This window comes from Taudactylus pleione, unplaced genomic scaffold (assembly GCF_031769625.1).
Source record: "Taudactylus pleione unplaced genomic scaffold, aTauple2 ptg000276l, whole genome shotgun sequence".
NCBI lineage: Eukaryota > Metazoa > Chordata > Amphibia > Anura > Myobatrachidae > Taudactylus > Taudactylus pleione.
The window spans coordinates 14,430,821-14,456,020 of NW_028284678.1; the positions used below are offsets into that span (position 1 = coordinate 14,430,821).

Here is a 25,200-nt window from a genome sequence, read left to right on the forward strand (position 1 = left end):
ATTCTCACTAGAGAATCCGACATCAGGTCTTCTCGCGTGTAGGGCAGAGCGCAGTGATAGCGCTCTGCCCTACACAGACACACAGCCGCCAGCGGCAGCTGTGTGTTTGTTACAGCAGCCAATGAGAGTCACACAGACTCTCATTGGCTGCTGCACGGAGGGAGCCGGCTGGAGCTCACACATGAGCTCCGTCTTCCGGCTCCCTCCTCAGCGTGTGACAGAGCGGACGGCGCGGGAGCGGGGATACAGGTAAGTTTTTATTTTTTATTTGTGCAAGGGCCGGGGGCACTATTGGGGGGGGGGGGTCTGCACTACTGGGGGGGGTCTGCTACTGGGGGGGGCTATACTACTGGGGGGGCCATACTACAGAGGGGCCTGCTACTGGGGGGGGGCTATACTACTGGGGGGGTCTGCTACTGGGGGGGATCTGCACTACTGGGGGGGTCTGCTACTGGGGGGGGCTATACTACTGGGGGGCCATACTACAGAGGGGCCTGCTACTGGGGGGGGCTATACTACTGGGGGGGTCTGCACTACTGGGGGGGGTCTGCTACTGGGGGGGGCTATACTACTGGGGGGGCCATACTACAGAGGGGCCTGCTACTGGGGGGGGCTATACTACTGGGGGGGGGTCTGCTACTGGGGGGGGCCATACTACTGAGGGGCCTGCTACTGGGGGGGGCCATACTACTGGGGGGGCTTACTACTACTGGGGGGGGGCTGCTACTGGGGCAGCCTACTACAGGGGGGCCATACTACAGGGGGGCCCATACTACAGGGGGGGCTACTACTGGGGCAGCCTACTACTGGGGGGGGGCTGCTACTGGGGCAGCCTACTACTGGGGGGGCCATACTACTGGGGGGGCATACTACTGGGTGGCATGCTAATGGGGGGCATACTACTGGGGGGGCCTGCTAATGGGGGGCATGCTAATGGGGGGCATACTACTGGGGGGGCCTGCTAATGGGGGGCATACTACTGGGGGGCATTCTACTGGGGGCACTGCATAGTGGACCCTACTACTAAGGGGACTACATAGGGGGCACCACTGCTGGGGGACATTGTGTAAGGGACACCGCTACTGTGGGCATTGTGTAAAAGGGTCACTACTGTGGGCATTGTGTAAAAGGGGCACTACTGTGTGTCGTAACATAAATAAGAGACACTACTTTATGGTGTAATGTGAATCAGGCCCTATGTGCGGTGTAATGCTAATAAGATTGTGCACTGTGACTCCTAGGGCCGTAGCCCACTATGTAAACAAGTACTGTGACTCTGCTGGCCGTACCCCACTGGGTGGGTGCACTACTTTTCATTTCTGCCACTGCTGTGTGGCAATGTGTCATAGATGTGCTTTATACTGTGGTGTCTGTGCCGCTGCTTTGTCGCTTAGTAACCAGTCAGCTCACTGCAACCTTTGGCCAATAATGTTGAAAACAATATTATAAGCTGTGATATGGTCTAAATTGACTGGAAATTAATGTTATTGAGGTTAATAATACTCTAGGAAGAAAAAAAAGACCAATTTATGTGATTTTAGCTTTTTTTGTAAATTTTTGTAAAAAAATCCAAATCTAAATCCAAATTCAAAGCCAGTCACCGCAGTTTGGCAAATCCAAATCCAAAGCCGGACGACGAATTAGAACCAAATCCAAATCCGGCAAAAATGGTCCGGCGCACATCCCTAATATATATATATATATATATATATATATATATATATATATATATATACATATATATATATATCTTACAGCCTTGCAAGAAGAAGAGTGGAGAGCTCCCCCTAATAATGCAGTTAACACCAGCTCCCGCTCCAGGGAGCATCCCACTACCATTTACCTCTGAACGGGTCACCTTCCTCCCACTGGGTCGAAGCTCTGGAATCTATTGCATTTCGGTGCTTTGTACATATGAGAAATGCGTCCAAACCCCGAAAACTGCATTTTGGGGGGTTTAACTGCATTTTTAGCCTTAGTATATCCCGCACTATAGGCACTTGATCCTTTTCAGCCCTAGGCCCATGTAGATCTTAATTCGACTCTGTGCTCATCTCTCCTCCATATGCCCTGATAGTTGGCTGTAACTCTTGGAGAAATACATTTGTCTTTTTGCTCTGCTCGGCATTACAGCCCAGCCTTTTTGGGTCCAGTGCTGGGTTTAAGTATAGGAGGACCCCCACGAAATGTTTTTCACCCTATAATTAAAACCAGGACTGGCCCTGTTAATTTCTAAATTATGGTGGAAACCTACTCATTTTGTTCCCCGTAATTTTAGAAACCAGGACTGGCTGGCAAGTCCAGGGCTGGTTAAGCTTTAGAGGGGGGGGGGGGGGGGGGTCCCTGTGTCATTTTTATTCTATCATTTAACCTTTTTAAACCTATTTACAGGCAGAAACATACATGGATCACAGTGATCCGTGTATGTTTCTGCCAAACTCGCAGATCACAGGCAATTTATTTCACAAGTTTTTACAGGAGAGTTGTCCCATCTCATAAGAGTTTAGAAACTCTCTGCTTGGTAAATTCCCGAATCCTATCTTCACTAGTGAAAAGGTTCTCGAGTTTAGCCGATGGTGAATTGAAGAGAGTTTGCTAACTCTCCAGTATTTTCCCGTAGTAAAGGAGATCTCTCTCCCTAGTTTAACATTAGTAAATTTGCGAGTGGAAAAAAATGCCCAAACTCTCCAGAGTTTGCTAACGCGACCAGACTCGATTCTTGGTAAATTTACCCCTTATAGTAAAGAACTCTGCCTCTTCTCATGTGGATTACCACCGTCACAGTAAAGAACCCTTCCTCTTCTCATGTGGATAACCACCCTTACAGTAAAGAGACCTTCGTTTTCTCATGTGGATAACCACCTTTACAGTAAAGAGCCCTTCTTTTTCTCATGTGGATAACCACCTTTACAATAAAGAACCCTTGCCATATTCATGTGGTTACCTGCACTTACAGTAAAGAACTTTTACTATGCTCATGTGTATAACTACACATACAGTAAACCCTTCATATGCTAATGTGTATAACCACCCTTACAGTAAAGAGCCCTTCCTATGCTCATTCTGATAACCATCCTTACATTAAAGAACCCTTACTATGCTCATTTGGATAAACATCCTCGCAGTATAGAACCCTTTCTATGCTCATGTGGATAGCCATACTTACAGTAAAGAACCCTTTCTATGCTCATGTGGATAGCCATACTTACAGTATAGAACCCTTTCTATGCTCATGTGGATAGCCATTCTTACAGTATAGAACCCTTTCTATGCTCATGTGGATAGCCATACTTACAGTAAAGAACCCTTTCTATGCTCATGTGGATAAACATCCTCGCAGTAAAGAACCCTTTCTATGCTCATGTGGATAGCCATACTTACAGTAAAGAACCCTTTCTATGCTCATGTGGATAGCCATACTTACAGTAAAGAACCCTTTCTATGCTCATGTGGATAGCCATACTTACAGTAAAGAACCCTTCCTTTTATCATGCGAACAAACACCCCTACAGAAAATTACACTTTCCTGTGCTCATCTTCTTTTTCATTTGCAGTTGTGACCGCTTGTCCTATATTTGTACATACAAGGATGCATGTTAGATAAATCTTTTTTTTTATTGACCTTGAAAATATTTCGACATAATAATTAGGCCACATGTAAGGCATCTAATAAACAAACCTAGTTTTTGTAACCACACTTTGGGCTCTATTTACTACAATCCGCAGGGCCGGATTAAGGGTTTTGGGGGCCCCGGGGCAATTAAGCTGTGGGGGCCCCATCAATAAAATTGCCATGGCCTCACGCTGCGCCTACTATGCCCCTTACCTTGTCTCTGGCCTCTCCACTTACCGGCAAAGTTGCAGCATTCTACATCATGTCCGCAACACTGCTGTGAACCGACTGCCGGCAGCATAGCAGGCATGATCTAGTACACTGCCAGGGGCAAACGCAGGATTTTGAGTGTGGCGTTAGAGAGAGAGAGGAGGGAGGGAGAGACGAGGAGGGAGACAAAAAGAGAGAGAGGTGGGAGAAAGGGAGAGAGTTATAGGCCCCCATTTCTTAATGATCACAATTGCAATGTGATCAGGGCATGACATTACCGGTCATGATCGCATTGCAAGATACGATCACAGTGCCCGGATGTATCATTCGGTACATACAGGGAGAGGGGCTCCGAGAGGAACCCGTTCCTGCGATGTGCCCAGAGAGCTACGGTGGCTGCTGCACATGGGCAATCAGGCTGACTGCACATGCACGGCCGCCATAGCCGGGGAGGGTTCAGGTTTTACAGATATCCATGGTTGAGCAAAGGTGGTAAAAATAAAATTGACCGAGGTACTAATTAAGTCACCTGTGGTCAAACATGGATATCCTTAAAACCTGGCCTGTTCACATGCCTTGAGCTTACACTATGGAGCTGAGAAATAAACTTTTAACCTCTCTGGAAAACCACCATAAGGTCTGGTAACCAGGCAGGTATCACTATGGAGCAGAGGAGCTGATTCAGACCCAGATGCTAAGCTGCGCTCTCACGCAGCTAAAAGGGGCCGGGTATGCAAATGCCGCGATCGCACTGTCTGGTGTAAGGACGCCCTCTATGTCTTAGAGAGCGAAGGCAGAGCGAACACACGCCGGTATAAAAACGCTCACTTTTCTCTCTCAGCACACGTCATCTCCAGGATGTGTATGAAAAATCGGAACCATCGAGAGCCATCGGAGCTGCACGCAGCGCTTGAGGTAGACCTTACCCTGCCGCATCACTGCAGACTGAAATACAAGCAAGTGACGTGTACAATGACGCATCTTTGCTAATTATGCACACCCATAAAACTCAGTTTTGACGGCCAGACACGCCTGCGTTTGCAGCACCACTCCCCCGTTCACAAGCACCTTCCCTTGTTACCACACACAAACGGCGCTATCTGTCACTCAAATTAGTGTCCAGTCTGTGTACTGCAAGAGCACGATTCCCGGCCGCAGTGACTGATTCGCGCATGCCCACTTTGATGCATGCGCAATTGTGCGATAATCGCCCATGATGTGCGTTTGCGGCTTAGCGAATGGGTCTGAATCAGGCCCAGAGATCCAACACTGTTACAGTCATGATCTAAGATCTATTCCCGGGACTAGATACCAAAAACATAATAGCAGGAGTTGTCCTTCTTACTGAATAATACAAGATCAGTAATGGATGACTTAGTAAGAGAACCTAATGAACATGAATTTATACAACTATTAGCGTAAGTAGAGGACTATTAATTAGCATAAGTAGAGGAATATTTAACAACTGCACTTCAATAGAGTTTAATGAAAAAATAGGGATTATGGGTGAGGCCTGACATAAAAATATATGTCTTAATTAGGAAAAAAATGTACATAGCATTGGCATAGAGCATTATTGCCATGAGGCAGCAGCATGTGGCATCGACTGTTGTCGGCCTTATGGCAGCCTCATAATTTTCAAGCTGATGGGGTGCACACTGTAACTGCTGGCATCTTATCTTAAGAGTGAGAGGGAGGGAGAGAGAGTAGGGGAGAGAAGTCATGAGGGAGACAGAAGAGGGAGAGAAAGAGAGGGGGAGGGAGAGAGGAGGATGGGAGGGAAGAGAGGAAATGAGTGAGATAGACATAGGGAGAGAAAGAGGGGGAGGAAGTAGGGAGAGATGATTGGAGAGAAAGAGAAGGAGGAAGGAAGGGATAGAGAGCACACACATCACTAACCTGGCTTAGGCTTGCAGCATCAGGCCGGCAGGCTTCTGATGGGGGCGGGCAATTCACAACATTAGGCTCCGCCCCCTACGCATACACCCGCGAATCGCGGCAGGGGGCGGGGCTTACATTGTCAGCCACGGACGGTCCAGCAGTGACTGTGCTGTGGCTGCTGGCTGTCACCAATGTTTCTGCCTGCTGCTGGGAGCTGGCCAGAGAGTGTGTAGTGTGGCCCTGAATGAATGCGGCACTGTGGGGGCCCTCAATGTGTGGGGGCCCCTGGACGACCGCCCTGTCCGGCCCGCCTATAATCCGGCCCTGACAATCCGCATTAGTAATGCAGATTGTAGTGTGATATTACTGACTCAATTCGCATTCGCATTGCGAATTCAGGCAATATCACAGGGATTTGCGAGAAAGCTCTGTCCCTGCGAATCTCCTCCGCACACTAGTCATGGTATTTTCGCAAAAAAATACTGTGACTAGTGCCCCGTGCATGCGCCGACCGGCCGCCGCTGCTACCCCTCCTGGTGCTAAGCCCCGCCCCCGCGACCCCCCCTCTCACCCCTCGACCGCCCCCTCTCCCTTAATTACACTTACCTGTATGATCTGGCCTCCGGCGATGTCTTCCATGTCCTCCGGTCAGCTGATCTCCCATGCTGCACCATGACCCGGTCAGCTGATGACTGGGCCGCAGTGCAGCATGGGAGACCAGCTGACCGGAGGGGAGTCATCACCGGAGCCCCGACCACTGGTCCATGGAGACAGGTAAGTGAATTATTTTTTTTGCAGTGATCAGCTTGCGGTCTGCTTAGACCACACAGCTGATTACTGGGGCCGACTCCCGGCTCTTCTTTGCCTGTTAGAGCAGAGTAGGAGCCCGGTAACCGGGGGAGACCCTGGATAACGCCACCTCCAGGCGTTATTATCACAGGGCTTTCCCCGGTATTTTGTTTTACAATTTATTTTTAGTAACTTTGGTCGGATCACATTTCCCATAACAATTATGGGAAATGCGATCTGATTCCTAAAAATAAGTGATACTTAGGGGTTGGAGTAGAATTTTACGAATTCTACTCCAATTGCCCTGTAATAACTGTAGTTGAAACTAAAATAATGTGAAAAGGGTGTGAAAACACCCTTTTTCCCTTTATTTTAGTAAAAATAATGTTAATAAATAAAGCCCTCTATAATTTAAAAAGTCCACTCCTTTCATTAATAAGATTGCCCATCTCTAGTCCTGCCGTGTCCATCTTGCAGTGCGGGGCCCAAACCTGTACCCTGCATTCGCCATGTGACTTAACGATAATACAATTTTAACATCAGCTGCGTCTATCTCTCTTTTATCTGAATTCCTTTATTTGTGTCAAGGAGTATTCCTCAACTCTATCCTTTTCTATTTGTGAGCCCTTTAACTTGTGCAGCAGGTATGAGCCCAAATTCCAGGTTTATAAATATGTGGGTTTTATTTATGAATAGAATAGTGTGCATAGTTACAAGGCTGCTTGATTGCTTTGCACTGAGAGACTTTCATGGGTTACCACCTGGTAATGTTTAGCCATTATCAGTAATGTGTATATTTTACAATACGCATTTAAAAAAAAAAAAAGCACACACACGCTGCAAATGTTTGTACTCTATTAGGGTATAAATAGCATAGTTATTACTACGACATGGGTGCATAACCCTACATTTATTTACATTAAGACTTCATGAGAATGAAAATAAAAAAGGCCTAAACTGCTCATTTATTTGAAGTGGATGAGTAATGCCCAACTCGCTGGTCTCTCAAGGTCATCGTTCCTCGGGAATATAATGCGTTATATTAGAAAGGAGACATTCCTGCATTTTATTTTACCATTTTGTCTTTAAAACCCCAATCAATTATATTGTATCTGCAGAAATCCAGGTTAGGAAAATGTCATTGTTCTTTAAATTTGGTTTCTAGGAAACCGTTGAACTTCAGTTTGTTTTCAATTACAGTTTTTTAAAGAATCACTGGCTAGATAATTAACTGTATGTTAGAAGAGAAAGGCAGCTGTACGAGTGCATTACGTGTGCGGAGCCCATGATTTGTTCTGCTCTAGTCAGGTTAAACAATCTCATGTTTCAGTGTGTAGGGAAATATAACATGTTCTTAGTTTGGCAGCCTGTTTTACTGGGAATGATTAACTCATTCCTCACTCTGAGGGGCCCGTATATTAATGGGTTCTAGACCAGATAATTATCATTTCTAATCACTGCTATTTGCAGCAATAAGAAACACAAGCATGGACAGTGGCTCCGAAAGGATCCCACTCCGATACCTTTTGTGGAAACGAGCCTATAGGTTACAACGGAATCGGTATTAATGCCGGCTGTCGGGATGCCTCCTGTCAAAATACCGACAGCGACATCCAGATGGTTGGTTTCCTGACAGGGGTCGGGTAAGTATACTTACCCTCCCCTCTTCTCCCCCTAACCCTCCCTTCTTGTAGTCTAACCCCAACCCTCCCCACCCCGCACCCAAACCCTCCCTGTTAGTGCCTAAACCCAAGTCTCCCCCCATCGTGCCTAAACGTAACCCTCCCCCCTTAGTGCCTAACCCCCTCCCCCAGTGGTGCCTAATCCTAACCCTCCCCCCTAGGGGTACCTAACCCCCCCAACCCAACCCTAACCACGCTACGCTGCCTAAACCTAACCTCCCCCCCACGGCTAAAATCTAAGGGCGCCCCGGACTTACCTCGTTCGGGATGGCGTCCTTCTGGATTCCGACGTTGGGATTAAGATAGGCGTCAGTATTTCGACACCTATCTTAAGTCCCTGTGTCGCACTTTCAGCGTCGGGATTCATAACTACATCCCGTTACAACAGCTAGCACCACCTGCTTCACATTCCGGAGCTTTGTAACTTCAGCAAATAAGCAGCCTCTATATTTCTATGGTTGCTGCTTTTGCGATCGAAAACGGGGTTTCGCAGCAGATATTTCAGCTGCGGCTACCCATAGATACAATCATATGATCTTTAATTTGTAGCGAGTAACCCCGAAAACGAGTGTTTTCGGGGATAGTCTGCAGATATTCATTGATAAATAGACCCCTGAGTTTTTTTAATGTAAACTGCCCACAATTACTTCTGAAAATGAGGAAATTGATTTTTTTAATCAGCGGTTCTCAATCATTTTCCATCGGGATGTCCCTGGCAGCCCATTTGCTTTATTTGTACCCCCAACATTTGCCAAGCAATACTTCTGAAATTAATATAATTGCTATTAGATAAAATGTGCTATAAACAAGTTTAAAAAAAAAAAAAAATGACACAAGAATAGAAAGGACAGTACCTACAGTATATGTTTTTCACACATTTACAATATACTGTATAAAAACGTAACACTGACAATAATACTGCTTCTATACCAAGGTTCAGGGTCTGACCCGGAGGTTGGAACAGAGGGCCTGATTCAGACTCGCGAGCGAGCGCTGAGCACTCGCAAGTGGGTCGATGTTGCCCAAGTGCGCATGCGCACAACGGAGGCGGCTCCGTCATGCTCATGCGCGAGACCCGAATAACGATGGCCAAGCCGTCGTTATGGGTCTCGCACCAAAGGGGGCGTGCTGTCGATGGTGATTGACAGCATGCCCCCTTTGGTGGGTGTGCCGGGGGCGTGGCTACCCAGACGGAGGTGTTCCCATGGGAACGCCTACCGTCTGGGGCTAGACCCACTGACATCACTAGTGATAGATACTGATAGAGCCAAAAGCACTCCAGGGCTTGCGACAGCGAGACCCTACCGCAAGGGTCTCTTTGCAAGCCTGATGGTCGTGATGGTCTTGACCATCGCGACCATCATTTTGGCCGCTCGCTATAGCTGTGGGTGGTCACCCACAGCTATGCGAGCGGCCAGGAGGCCGCTCCAAAAAGTAGGAGGGACGGCCCTTATTCAGAGCGAGCACTCTGTCAGAGCGTCCGGCTCTGAATCAGGGCCAGAGTTCCAATCCGGATCATACTGTACCTGGAACTTCCCCTACGCCGACCCAGGATATTCCCAAGTCGGCACTGTTCACACCAAAGCTGGGTCTGCAGTGACCCGGCTCTTCCAGCGTTGAAGTGGATACTTGGAGATGACGTCATCTCCATGTGCGACTGAAGCCGGCCAATTGGCCGACATGCGGCGTGATCCAAGTCATCGTGATCCGGGTTGTGCCGTTTACACTGCAGGGTGGCATGAGAACGACCCGTGGCCAACCCTGCAAAATGAGAGTTGGATCCCCGGGGATGCGCATCCCCGGGTAACGGGGCGTAGCCTAATCACGGGACCTTCGAAGAAAGAAAAAAAAAAGATTTTCAGCCACTGAGCCCCCTCAGCCCGGCGCAAAGCTCACTGAGCTACTATGCAACATGTCCGTGTTCGACTGTGGTGCTCGAACACAGTGATAAGATGGGATTGTGCATGCTCAGTAGTACAGACGGTGGCCATCTTGGTTAGACAACAGTGCCTTAGTGTAGTATCTAAACATACATGTGACTAATCACTAAGAACCCTGTGGGGTCTATGTACTAAGCCTTGGCGAGAGATAAAGTGGATGGAGATAAAGTACCAACCAATCAGCTCCTGTCACTTTAAAGGCTGGATTTACAAAATGACAGTTAGGAGCTGATTGGTTGGTACTTTATCTCTCTCCAAGGCTTAGTACATGGACCCCCTATGTTTCAGATGGTGGCTCTTATAGACGGATATAACCAATGTGATCAGCATTTCATTGCAGCACTTAGATGTTTCTAGCGCCTGTACTGTACCATGCCAGCCTAGAGTGGGGATAACCCTGATGTTATGTCACAACCCCACTTCACATTGGCAGATCCTCCAACATGATCCGTTCCATTAGGTACAAAATGCTCTACTCCTGGACTTCCCTCTTAATTGATTATTGCAGCCAGCTGTGGTGAAACGAGAGATAATGTATAACACCTGCGCTCCAATAAGTCAGGAGTGCAGCTCAAGAAATAGTGACCTACACACGTCACAAAATAAGCATAAAAAACAGAATATATAAACTTGAGCGCTCCTCCTCTGGAGTAGATAATCTCAATAAATGGTATTAGAAGAAGTCCAAAGAGTCTCTTTAAATAAATATAGTAGATTCTTTTAGATGTAATTTTCTTATTAGTACATAGTCCTTCAGCGAACAAAATAATAATAATAATATAGTTTCCTTTTTCAACACACTAGTATATGACCCCTTCAGTGTCAAGCAGCACCTCCAAAACAAAATCAGAACAAGTGATCTCCCATAGTGAAGAATTGTAAATTTATTTCACATAAATACAAAGTAAAAATGCCAGCGTACCATAAATACCCTTTTCCGAAAGGCACAGTGTAAAAGCAATAAGGGATTTTTTGCTTCCCTAAAAGCAGTTCACCTTTTCCTGTTAGGTGACAGGTCCCTTCAAAGGTTCCAGGTAATTTCACACTCTAACAATAGTTTCCAATGGTTAGAAACACTGCTGAGGGAACAATAGGGACACTAGCTTAATAAGAGCACAGATCTGATTGGCTGCTATGGGTTACCGGCACGAAGTCCTCACCTGTGTTATGCTGGGCATACACAGCCAGATAAAATGTCTGTCAGACCGACAGACTTTTTATCTGGCAGCCTGCCAGCCGCAGATGTCACCGGCATACACTGTGATGATTTCTCTCACAGTGTATCAGCCCGACATCCGCGCTCCGCCCCCGGGGGAGGAAACATTTCCCTGTTCCTTCCGTAGGAAGGAACACAGGAAATGTCTGTCCCAATGCGGCCGACAGTTTTCCGGGAAATATCGCATCGGACGGGCACGCTGGACAATCTGGCATGCCCGACCAAGCAATATTTAACCCTCGGTCGCCCCCCCACGCTACAATTATCGGGGCGATCCACCGATATCAGGTGGATCACCCTGATAATTGTAGCGTGTATGGCCAGCATTACACGTTTGTGTTACTACTGATCATTTATGTAATATGGACAATGCCTACCCTCCAACATGACCCTTTCCATTAGGTACACAATGTTCTGCTCCTGGACTTCCCACCTAATGTATGATTGCAGACACCTGTGTTGAACTAGGTAATTGATGAGACAGGTGTTTCAACTGCAATCATAAATGAAAAGGGAAGTCCAGGAGCAGAGTATTTTGTACCTAATGGATCGGGTCATGTTGGAGGGTCTGCATTGTCATAGGATCGCCATGCCACCGGTTAATTACGCCCCTGTAAAGTACCAGGGCCCTGAACTTTTCATGATGGCCCTCTTGAATTATGCTGCCGTTTGTAAACAACCCTAATACTCCTTCCAGCTAACAATTACCTCACTAAGGGCTACATCCATTTGGGCCCCATTCACAAAATAAAATGTTCGCACAGAAAGTGTGTTGTATGTTGAATCGGATGTACTGTATTGCAAAATTTCTCCAGGACCACCAGGATACTATGGGAAAATTGCATTGAGCATAGCCACTTGCCTACGTTTTTTTTTTTTTTAACATTTCTTTTACTTTGACAAAGGCTCAGAGCGCCCAGTGCAGATAAACACCTTGCTACTGGTGCGTGACATCACACAGCAGGCAGTAGAGCAGCAGAAAGGAAGCAGACAAGCTGTAAACTGAACCACAGAAAAAAGATTCACTCCAGCTCACTGCAGCAATATCAACAAAAAAATACTTAAATCCTACATGATAATAGAGAATCAGAGGTATTAGTTGCATACATTTGCAAATATATGAATAAGCGCCAGGCCATCGTCAAGGCACCTCTATACTGGCATCCCTAACATTAAGGGGTTCACGTCCGAGAAGCAAGGTACCCCAAAAAATTCCAGCCAAGGACCATCCCCAGGGCACCACACAAAAAGGGGAAAAAAGGTGATAGTGAAGTGTAAAGAATAGATGTGTAAAGATAAATCAATAAGTGTTAATTAAATGAGAAAGAATTAAAATGACAATTTTTGGGGTACCTTGCTTCTCGGACGTGAACCCCTTAATGTTAGGGACGCCAGTATAGAGGAGCCTTGACGATGGCCCAGCGCTTATTCATATATTTTCAAATGTATGTAACTAATACCTCTGAATCTCTATTATCATGTAGGATTTAAGTATTTTTTGTTGATATTGCTACAGTTTGTTGGAGGGAATCTTTTTTTCTGTGGTTCAGTGTAAACCCCGCCCTTTACAAGCACCTGTGCTATGTTATTAAGCTGATATGAGCGACCACCATACTTTTTGTAAGCTTGTGCCCTTGGGCGCCAGCATTGGTCGCACACCTCTCAAAATGGTCCTGGTCAGAACCAAATATTTGACCTTTTTTGATTCATATTTCACTTTTTCCATGTGACCCCAAGCATCAAGGGAGACAGCACAGCAAGTGAAGGAGCCCTGGCAATGTGTAAATGCCCGTTTGTACGGCCATCTGTCTGTCTGTACATCTGTATGTCTCTCTGTATTTCTCCCTCTCTGGCTCTGTTTGTAGCTTTTACTCTTTTTATTAGAAAAAAACCCGCTGCCTTATCCTGACCAGGCTGCAGCTCTATATCCGCAGCGGATGACGGTGTACTACGTTTGTGCTGGAGGTTTCTTGCGGAGCAGTCATGATGGAGGGTTTAATACTACTATATTATGGTATAGTAAAACAGATGGGCTGGCTGTCCACAAACCACACTAAATCAGAAAGCAAGATGGCACATTTCTAAACTATGTATTATCAGTCCTTGAAATAGGATCTGCTCACAGTTTGGGGAAAATAGCAAAGACGTGAATGTGATACAGTCACCGAGCTAAGCAATGGCTGATTTTCCCATCTGCAAGATGTTGTATCCTCTCCCTGACAATGGCTTTTATCATTTACAGAAATCCAAAATTTCCACCTATGAGAAGATGTGGGCGTTCATGAGCAGCAGGCAGCAGACGGCGCTTGTAAAAAACAACGATGAAGGCATACAGCGGGTACTGACCACGGACTACGCCCTGCTGATGGAGTCCACCAGTATTGAATTTGTAACGCAACGAAACTGCAACCTCACCCAAATTGGAGGGCTAATAGACTCCAAGGGTTATGGCGTCGGCACTCCCATAGGTGAGTGTTTTTTGTTGCGACCGTGTAAATCAGTTTTTGGGTAGGACATAATGGGTGTCAGTAGTAGTCACCACTAGAGGGCAGAGCTACGTATACTGTGTCCTGGCTCAGATCACATTTGGGGTTCCAAATAGAACTCGGGTATTCTCACAAGTCGGATCTCAGATCTAAAAACCAGATCTCGCATGTTTTTGATTGCATGTAAGTCCCTCCCTGGTGAAAATAAATGTTATTGATGTTAATAATACTGATTTTAGCTGTTGTATACATTTTTTAAAGAAAACCTAAACATTTCAGGGTGGTTTTAACAAAACCAAAAGATAAGGGTCCACGCACATCTCTATCTATCTATTTATACAGTATCTCAGTGGTTCCCAACCACGGTCCTCAAGGCACACTAACAGTCCAGATTTTAAGGATAGCCTTACTTGAGCACAGGTGTGTTAATTAGTACCTTAGTTATTTTGATTTAACCATCTGTGCTCAATCATGGATACCACTAAAACGTGAACTGTTAGTGTGCCTTGTGGACCGAGGTTGGGAAACATTGCACTAAACCAAACACATTAAATAGATGTCTGATTACATGGTGCAGTGGCTCCCAAGCTCCGCCGTTACAGTCCAGGTTTTAAGGATATTCATGCTTGAGTCCAGCTGGTTAAATCAAATTGACTGACTAATTAAGTAACCGGTGCTGAAGGATGGATAGCCTTAAAACATGCACTGTAACGGGTGGGTTTGGGAACATCTAACACGGTCTATTAATAAACGTGTAATGCCTGCTATTAACCTGTCTTCTATAAATATTAGAGATGTGCGCCGACCTCCATGTTTTGGTAAAAAGAGTAAAGCTTCTATTTTTTGTTTTAATGATTATACTCTGTTCTCAGCATCCTGTATTATTGCCAGTATCTGTTCTGGTCATACAGCAAAATCTGCCCAATCATACTGCCCCTCATGCCACAGGCATGGTACAATATGGGCTGCGTTCCTTTCAAGAATGCAGCCCGTCACCGCGCACAAACAGTCGCAGCATGAAATCATGCATCAGCTTAGGGGGCACTGCGCCTGTCCTCGCAGACACCGATCTGCACACGCGCAGTGCAGAACCTGATACAGAGCTGTACGCAGAAGATACAGCCGCTACGTCTTTGTATGCAGCAGCTGTGCCTCAATATGCTAGTGTCGCAGCAGCTGTGCCTCAATATGCTAGTGTCGCAGCGGCTGTGTGATCACCGTACATCTGTGAAATAGGCCCTATGCCCGCTGCCGATGCCTCACACTCTGGGCCTGATTCAGACCCGGTCGCAAGCGCTGAGTGCTTGCAACCGGGTTGATGGTGGCCCAGAGCGCATGCGCACGACGGAGCCGGCTCCGTCGTGCGCATGCGCGAGACCCGGATAGCGACGGGCACTCCGTCGCTCCTGGTCTCGCAACAAAGGGGGCGAGCTGTCGATGTTGAGTGAGAACACCTACCGTTTGTGGCCGACTCCACTGACATCACAAGTGATGTCAGTGGAGAGCTTCCGGCTCTTAGAGCAGAAATCTCTCTGGGGCTTGTGGCCACGAGACCCTACCACAAGGGTCTCGTCGCAAGCCCGATGGTCCATCATCATGGCCGCTCGCTGTAGCTGTGGGTGGTCACACTTGTGGCGCTATATAAATAAACGATAATAATAATAGTCCCGCTTTTTGCAGGACAATCCTGGTTTTTGGAGGACTGTCCCACCATCCTATGATTCCACCGCATGTAACAGATAAATACTGCGTTTTCCTTATAACATACACGCCAGGGGTGTGGCCACGTCTACTATGACACAGTCACACCCCCAGCATGCTACAATCTAACCCCTTTTTCCAATTTTCATTCTTCCAGTGTTGGGAGTTGCATATATTACATTACATACATTGGACATAATTCTGCTTTGCATTAACCGCTTAACTGTCTAATATTTTTACAAAAATCGCTGTTGTCTGGGGTTTTTTATGATTGAATTAGGTTAAGAACATCTATTTACAAATTAACACAATTTTATTTAAAAAAAATAATAATTTTTTTAAAACACATTTTTATATACAGTCAGGTGCATAAATATTGGGACATTGACAGAATTTTCTTTTTTTGGCCTCTATTCACCACCACAATGGCTTTGAAATGAAACAAACAAGATGTGCTTTAACTGCAGACTTTCAGATTTAATTTGAGGGTAATTACATCCAAATCAGGTGAATGGTGTAGGAATTACAACGGTTTCTATATGTGCCTCCCACTTTTTAAGGGGCCAAAAGTAATGGGACTATCAACTCAAAAGCTATTTCATGGACAGGTGTGGGCTATTCCCTCATTATTTCATTATCAATTAAGCAGGTAAAAGGTCTGGAGTTGATTCTAGGTGTGACATTTGCATTTGGAATCAGTTGCTGTCGACTCTCAATATGAGATCCAAAGAGCTGTCACTATCAGTGAAGCAAGCCATCATTAGGCTGAAAAATCAAAACAAACCCATCAGAGAGATAGAAAAAACATTAGGTGTGGCCAAATCAACTGTTTGGAACATTCTTAAAAAGAAAGAACGCACCGGAGAGCTCAGCAACACCAAAAGTCCCGGAAGACCACGGAAAACAACTGTGGTGGATGACAGAAGAGTTATTTCCCTGGTGAAGAAAAACCCCTTCACAACAGTTAGCCAAATCAAGAACACTCTCCAGGAGGTAGGTGTATATGTGTCAAAGTCAACAATCAAGAGAAGACTTCACAAGAGTGAATATAGAGGGTTCACCACAAGATGTAAACCAGTGGTGAGCCACAAAAACAGGTAGACCAGATTAGAGTTTGCCAAACAACATCTAAAAAAACCATTACAGTTCTGGAACAACATCCTATGGACAGATGAGACAAAGATCAACCTGTACCAGAGTGATGGGAAGAGAAGAGTATGGAAAAGGAAAGGAACTGTTCATGATCCAAAACATACCACCTCATCAGTGAAGCATGGTGGTGGTAGTGTCATGGCGTGGGCATGTATGGTTGCCAATGGAACTGGTTCCCTTGTATTTATTGATGATGTGACTGCTGACAAAAGCAGCAGAATGAATTCTGAAGTGTTTCGGGCAATATTATATGCTCATATTTAGTCAAATGCTTCAGAACTCATTGGACGGTGCTTCACAGTGCAGATGGACATTGACCTGAAGCATACTGCAAAAGCAACCAAAGAGTTTTTTAAGGCTAAAAAGTGGAATGTTATGCAATGGCCAAGTCAATCCCCTGACTTGAATCCGATTGAGCATGCATTTCACTTGATGAAGACAAAACTGAAGGGAAAATGCCCCAAGAACAAGCAGGAACTGAAGACATTTGCAGTAGAGGCCTGGCAGAGCATCACCAGGGATGAAACCCAGCGTCTGGTGATGTCTATGCGTTCCAGACTTCAGGCTGTATTTGCCTGCAAAGGATTTGCAACAAAGTATTAAAAAGTGAAAGTTAGATTTAGGATTGTTTAGTTTGTCCCATTACTTTTGGCCCCTTAAAAAGTGGGAGGCACATATAGAAACCGTTGTAATTCCTACACTTTACACCTGATTTGGATGTAATTACCCTCAAATTAAATCTGAAAGTCTGCAGTTAAATCACATCTTGTTTGTTTCATTTCAAAGCCATTGTGGTGGTGAATAGAGGACAAAATATTAAAATTCTGTCAATGTCCCAATATTTATGGACCTGACTGTAGATATATAAAATGTAAATCACTGATATATCGGACAGTTGATTGAAATATCGTGACTTCGCATTTCTCCGGCGGCTGCTCCTCTCTGTAGAGGCCGTGTATACACTGGGGGTGGGGGGCTGAGGGCTGCTGGGTTTACATTTCCCCATTGGCTGCTGCTCTCTGCAGCCACCAGGTGTGTGTGTGTGGGGGGGGTACTGCCATGCTGCTAAACCAGCAGTATTTCGGCGGCATGGCAGGTATTGGAGGAGGGTGCAGGGATGCAGTGGGTGTTTCTGTCTGGTTGCATTGTTTGCGACCATGTCAGGGAGCGCACAGCCTGCCATGGCCACAAATGATGCGACCACGCCAGGGAAGTGGTTAAATATACAACACCTGCAGCAGGTGACAAAGGGCCTGAGTCAGAGATGGACGCAATGATGATTTTTACTCTATCGTGACCTGTGCATGCGCCTGAGACCCACTGCGCATGCGTCAAGTTTCTGTGCCAACGGTGGTCACGGTGAGGATTTGGCCGCAGTGTGATTGGCAGTCAGGGAGTGTTTGTGGGAGGTAACGAGGGAGTGGTGACATAAAACGCAGGCCTGTTTGGCCATTTTGGAAGCGTGTCACAGACTGCGACTGCGATTCCGTACGTGGTTGAAAACGCTCCGGCGTCTCAGTAACCATACCGTTACTCAGAATCTGTCATTATCTACTGCTCTGTGACCAATGCTGCCTCTTCGTACGCAGTCGCTTGGATCTGCAGAGCTGCCGATGGGCGTCTCAATACAAATCCCGGCGGCTGCGACCTATTCATATTTTCTCACAGTGACTGCGTACAAATTCGCAGCAGCAGCAGCGGTGGCATTAGTGACATCTCTGAATCAGGCCCTCAGGCTAGCAATCAGGGTAGGACTGGACCACAGGAGGACAGGGGAAATCCCCGGTGGGATATCGGTTTTTGGTTTTCTTCTAAAGAAACCACACCAAGATTTGCCTAATGGTTAGCCAAGCAACTGTGGTGGCTAACACACCCGCTCTGGTGGATGACCACAACCCTTAAGCATGGACCCCTATCACTGCATTGCCCCGGTGGGCCCTTTATGCCCCAGTCCGACACTGATTACAATGATTATTTTACCAGCTGTACAATTCTACTTTGGCTATGGAAATAAAAATGACCAATCCTTGCCGGCCCGAGCATACTTTGTATAAATGTATAGCTTATGTTCTTTTTTTATTTTTAAACTTAATAAACTGTTTCTGGGAACTGTTGTTATAAAATGTTAATAAAAGTGACAAGTACATAATGACAAATATCATTTGGACACGCTGAAAGAATATAAAGGGCAACAGATAGGATTAATGGTGCAGGGAGAGATTCTGATAAAAGTGATTAATGAATTGGCTAGTATTATTTACTCTTTCAGTTCCACCGCCTTACATGTTCTTGATACTGGTTTACAATAGTTTGTTATATTTTCATTTTTATTAATACTTTGGGGGTCATTAGTAAGGTAAAGCATAGGGTGATTCTTTAATGATTGTACATCTTTTGTGTATCATACATAATTATGTACACACCCAAAGAGATTGTCAGATACGTTGTGTGATCATTGCGTGGTTTGCTATGGGATATACTGTATGTACAGTCAGGTGCATAAATATTGGGACATTGGCAGAATTTTCATATTTTGGCCTCTATTCACCACCACAATGGCTTTGAAATTAAATAAACAAGATGTGCTTTAACTGCAGACTTTCAGATTTAATTTGAGGGTAATTACATCCAAATCAGGTGAACAGTGTAGGAATTGCAACGGTTTCTATATGTGCCTCCCACTTTTTAAGGGGACAAAAGTAATGGGACAAACTAAACAATCCTAAATCTAACTTTCACTTTTTAATACTTTGTTGCAAATCCTTTGCAGGCAATTACAGCCTGAAGTCTGGAACGCATAGACATCACCAGATGCTGGGTTTCATCTCTGGTGATGCTCTGCCAGGCCTCTACTGCAAATGTCTTCAGTTCTGCTTGTTCTTGGGGCATTTTCCCTTCAGTTTTGTCTTCATCAAGTGAAATGCATGCTAAATCGGATTCAGGTCAGGGGATTGACTTGGCCATTGTATAACATTCCACTTTTTAGCCTTAAAAAACTCTTTGGTTGCTTTTGCAGTATACTTCGGGTCATTATCCATCTGCACTGTGAAGCGCCGTCCAATGAGTTCTGAAGCATTTGACTGAATATGAGCATATAATATTGCCCGAAACACTTCAGAATTAATTCTGCTGCTTTTGTCAGCAGTCACATCATCAATAAATACAAGGGAACCAGTTCCATTGGCAGCCATACATGCCCACGCCATGACACTACCACCACCATGCTTCACTGATGAGGTGGTATGTTTTGGATCATGAGCAGTTCCTTTCCTTCTCCATACTCTTCTCTTCCCATCACTCTGGTACAAGTTGATCTTTGTCTCATCTGTCCATAGGATGTTAATGGCTTTTTTAGAAGTTGTTTGGCAAACTCTAATCTGATCTTCCTGTTTTTGTGGCTCACCAATGGTTTACATCTTGTGGTGAACCCTCTATATTCACTCTTGTGAAGTCTTCACTTGATTGTTGACTTTGACACATATACACCTGCCTCCTGGAGAGTGTTCTTGATTTGGCCAACTGTTGTGAAGAGGTTTTTCTTCACCAGGGAAATAATTCTTCTGTCATCCACCACAGTTGTTTTCCGTGGTCTTCCGGGTCTTTTGGTGTTGCTGAGCTCTCCGGTGCGAAGAATGTTCCAAAGAGTTGATTTGGCCACACCTAATGTTTTTGCTATCTCTCTGATGGGTTTGTTTTGATTTTTCAGCCTACTGATGGCTTGCTTCACTGATAGTGACAGCTCTTTGGATCTCATATTGAGAGTCGACAGCAACTGATTCCAAATGCAAATGTCACACCTAGAATCAACTCCAGACCTTTTACCTGCTTAATTGATAATGAAATAATGAGGGAATAGCCCACACCTGTCCATGAAATGGCTTTTGAGTTGATAGTCCGATTACTTTTGGCCCCTTAAAAAGTGGGAGGCACATATAGAAACCGTTGTAATTCCTACACCGTTCACCTGATTTGGATGTAATTACCCTCAAATTAAATCTGAAAGTCTGCAGTTAAAGCACATCTTGTTTATTTCATTTCAAAGCCATTGTGGTGGTGAATAGAGGCCAAAATATGAAAATTCTGTCAATGTCCCAATATTTATGCACCTGACTGTATATGTATATGTATGTGTGTATATATATATATATTGTGATAGGATCACTGGTAAAGTGGTCTTTGACAGGAACATTTATCCCAGATTCCTGTCTTATGTGTTTTAAAATGCCCAGGAGAAAGTCTGCAGGGAAGCAGTCTTGAGTTTCGGCTTTTTGAAAAGCCGATTTGGGACCTGGGGGTTGTGGGTGAGAGGAGAGGGAGGGCTCCACCCACGGCCACTCCAGGTTTTGGTTCTCGCAGCCTGGTAACAGGCTTGTTAGGGTTTCCACCTGAGAGTGGCCAATATAAGCCTAGTGTGTTTAGGGCTGATTGTCTCACCTGGGAGAGCAGACAGGGAGTTTGCTCAGAGACACTTGAAAACCTATCCGTGAGTGTTGTGCTGTGCTTTTGTTGCTGGTGAGGGCATTAGGCCCTGCCAGGTTCTGGTAGTGAGGGAACTACCTGTGAAGTTAGTGCCCCGACAGGGCTAGGATTTATGTTTATGTTTTCTTTATGTTGTTTCTGATATTGTACAATAAAGACTGGCACCGACCAGCTTGTACTTGCATCCAGTCTGGCGTACTGTTTCCCAGCTGCTGTGTGTGAAAGGAAGGAGTCCTCTACCCAGGAGAGGGACCCCCTAACCTAACTGTGTTACAATATGGTGGAGAATGCGGGCACCCACACACACTGAAGTTGCAGCGAGAGGAAAACTTTCCGTTTAAAAATTAAAGGGACAGACACCCAATTTGTGTGTGGAAATAACACTGTGTCCTTGGAGTCCCATAGAGGAGGCGTCAGCCAATGCTCAGAGAGGCAAGGTTCAGCTTCCAACCTACACCCCAGGACAAAATGGAGGAAATTATTAAGGCCTTGCTCCAAGCTACAGGAGCTCAGCAGGAGACGAACTAACTTCAGCAGGAGACGAACCAACTTCAGCAGGAATCTACCAGGGCTCAGCAGGAATCTACCAGGGCTCAGCAGGAATCCACCAGGGTGCAACTGTTGGCCTTGGAGACAGCCCAGAGGCAACAACAGGTCACCATCGCGGAAAACAGCCAGGCCATAAAAGAGGTGGTACAGCACCTGGTCGCCCGGCCCAGAGATGTTAATACTGGTCCTCCCACCACCACTCACTCCGTACGAGCCAGTCACTTCCTCCAAAAGCTGACTTTGGGCGATGATGTGGAGGCCTATCTCGCCGCATTTGAAAGAACGGCCGAAAGGGAGAGTTGGCCCAAGGAGCAGTGGGCAAGTCTGGTGGCACCTTTTTTGTCTGGGGAGCCACAAAAGGCCTATTTCGACTTATGCCTGGCTGATGCCAAGGACTATAAAAAACTAAAACAGGAGATCCTAACTCGCTTGGGAGTCACCACCTTTGTTCGTGCCCAACGGGTCCACCGCTGGGAGTTCCATATGGACAAGCCTCCACGTTCACAGATGCATGACCTCGTCCATCTGTCCTCAAAATGGCTACAGCCCGAGACGCTGACGGGACCACAGATCGTGGAAAGGGTTGTGATGGACCGGTACCTGCGATCATTACCTGTGACTCTGCGCAAGTGGGTGAGCCATGCAGACCCTAAGTCCGCAGACCAGTTGGTCGAGCTGGTGGAGAGGTACGTGGCGGCTGAGGAGCTGATGAGTATGCCCCACCGAGCCCCGATGGCGCACCGGCGAACTCCCACAGACACTGGTAAGACTGTTCCAGGGGAGAAGGGTGCTGGGCGGTGGGATGTACCTAAGACTGAGGGTGAAGAACCTGGAGACAGGCCTGCCAGGCCAGGACGGTTCTTGCCCCGTAAACGACCAGACATTAATATGATACAGTGTTTCCGGTGTGGTGACTTCGGCCAAATTTCCGCTAATTGTTCACTTACAACTGAACCTATGCAATGTGATACTGCTCATGTCTACCGCAGGGGGTCTTTCTTTGCACAGACAGCCTGTACGGCTGACCGGCAGGCTGAGACTGATAAGCACATGTGTGTACTCACTGTAGATGGCAACCGAGTAGAGGCACTGTTAGACTCTGGTAGCTTGGTGACACTTATAAAAGCTGAGCTGGTGAACCCCTTGCAGCATAAGGGGAAAACTGTTGCTGTGACCTGCATACATGGGGATACTCGATATTATGTTACTGCCGAGGTGAACATCGAGACACCATCTGGTTCTGCTATAGTTTCTGTGGGTTTGGTGCATGGTCTGATGTACGATGCAATATTGGGGAGAGACTTTGGGCCTGATTCAGACCCACTCGCAAGCGGCTGTCTGCTCGCAAGTGGGTCGATGGTGTGCACTGAGCATGTGCACGACGGCGGGAGCTCCGTCATGCGCATGCGCCAGACGCAACGAGCGAAGGACTTTCCTTCGCTCGTTGTGTCTGATCAAAGGGGGCGTGCTGTCGATGTTGATTGACAGCACACCCCCTTTGGTGGGCGTGCCGGGGGCGTGCCTCCCTGACGGGGGCGTTCCCAAGGGAACGCCTACCGTCAGAAGCCGACCGACTGACATCACTAGTGATGTCAGTGGGAGTGATTTTGGCTCTGATAGAGCCAAAATCACTCCGGGCCTTGCGGTTGAGAAACTCAACCGCAGGCTCCGGCACGCAGTGGCGATGGTCGCGATGGTCAAGACCATCGCGGCCATCAACCTGCACGCACGTATAGGCTGTGGATGGTGACCCACAGCTATACGAGCGTCCAGGAGGACGCTCCATAATTATGGAGGACGGCCCTCATTCAGAGTGTGCGCTCTGCTCAGAGCGTACGGCTCTGAATGAGGGCCTTTGCTCACTTCTGGAAGTTGTGGGAAAGCCGCTTTGTTCCAGACGTGAACAACCCCGATCCATTTGAGAAGGTTGTCGATGTAGTGGAGGAGGGAGTTTCTTCTGAGTCAGAGTTATTCCCTTTTTCTACTATGATTGGCGAACTAGAGAATGCGGAGCGTGACGATGGCCCGCCAACTGATGTGCCTCCCATTGAGGTGGGAAGTGTTGTTGGGCCAGTAGATCGTCTGCCTGATTTAGAGGTCAGAAGAGAGGTCTTTGCCGTGGAGCAGTTGAATGACCCTACTTTGGTAAAAGCCAGGGAGAATGTAAAAGTAGTTGATGGTAAACCCGTAGACCCTGATAGTCCTTTGTCCTATCCCCACATGGTAATGTGTCAGGATTTGTTATATCAGGTGACTAAGAAGGGGGAAGATAATGTGGAACAACTAATAGTTCCCAAAGCCTACAGAAGAACAGTGTTGGATCTGACCCATGGTCATATAACAGCAGGCCATCTAGGGGTAGAGAAAACCACTGAGCGAATAATGCAGAGGTTTTTCTGGCCCAGGCTTCATAAAGAGGTATCTGACTTCTGCGCATCCTGCCCTGAGTGTCAGTATCATGCTCCCAGACCACATTTTAAGGGTCCACTAGTTCCATTGCCTATTATAGAGGTGCCGATAGTGAGAGAGCACCTGGAACAGGCTCAACAGTCACAGCAGAGGGTATACAACCACAATGCTCGGTTACGCAGCTTTGCTCCTGGGGACAGAGTGTTAGTGTTGGTTCCCACTGTGGAAAATAAACTTTTGGCTAAATGGCAAGGCCCCTTTGAAATCTTAGAAAGAGTGGGACAGGTCAATTACAAAGTTTACCAGCAGGGGAAAAGAAAGCCGGAACAGATATACCATAAAAATCTGTTAAAGCCCTGGAAAGATAGAACGGTACTGTCGGCCGACCGAGCCCCTCCAGTAAATCTAAAGCCCTATAGGTTACCAGTAGCACAAAGAGAATCGGTGTCGAAAGAAATTAAAAATATGCTAGAGTTAGGGGTTATTGAAGAATCACATAGTGAATGGTCAAGTCCCATTGGGTTGATTCCAAAGCCCGACGGGAGTGTGCGTTTCTGCAATGACTTCCGAAAGTTGAACAGTGTTTCAAAATTCGATGCCTACCCGATGCCACAATGGAGAAGGAGGCGTTGGCCATAAAGTGGGCGTTAGAGGCTCTCAGGTACTACTTGGTTGGTAGAAAGTTCAAATTGATCACTGACCATGCCCCTTTGAAGTGGATGTCCGAAAATAAGGACAGTAATGCGAGAATTACGAGATGGTTCTTGGCGTTACAAACTTTTACATTTTCAGTGGAACACAGGCCAGGGGGCCTGTTGTCTAAAGCAGACGCGTTGTCACGCGTTCATTGTTTGGGGCTTCAGTTGTTCCGCCCCATAGGTCGAAACAAAGAGGGGGGATATGTGATAGGATCACTGGTAAAGTGGTCTGTGACAGGGACATTTATCCCAGATTCCTGTCTTATGTGTTTTAAAATCTCCAGGAGAAAGTCTGCAGTGTAGCAGGCTTGAGTTTCGGCTTTTTGAAAAGCCGGTTTGGGACCTGGGGGTTGTGGGTGAGAGGAGAGGGAGGGCTCCACCCACGGCCACTCCAG

The 25,200-nt window shown here is 46.4% G+C and overlaps 1 protein-coding gene across 10 annotated transcripts in view; it reads left to right on the top strand.

Moving 5' to 3' along the window:
• Positions 1-25,200, top strand: part of GRIK1 (glutamate ionotropic receptor kainate type subunit 1) — a 547,486-nt gene that overhangs the window by 479,747 nt on the left and 42,539 nt on the right. For all 10 annotated transcript variants that reach the window (XM_088481658.1, XM_088481656.1, XM_088481659.1 and 7 more), the window contains one exon: positions 13,574-13,799. In XM_088481658.1, coding sequence (XP_088337784.1) covers positions 13,574-13,799 — 226 coding nt within the window. The remainder of the gene's footprint in view (positions 1-13,573; positions 13,800-25,200) is intronic.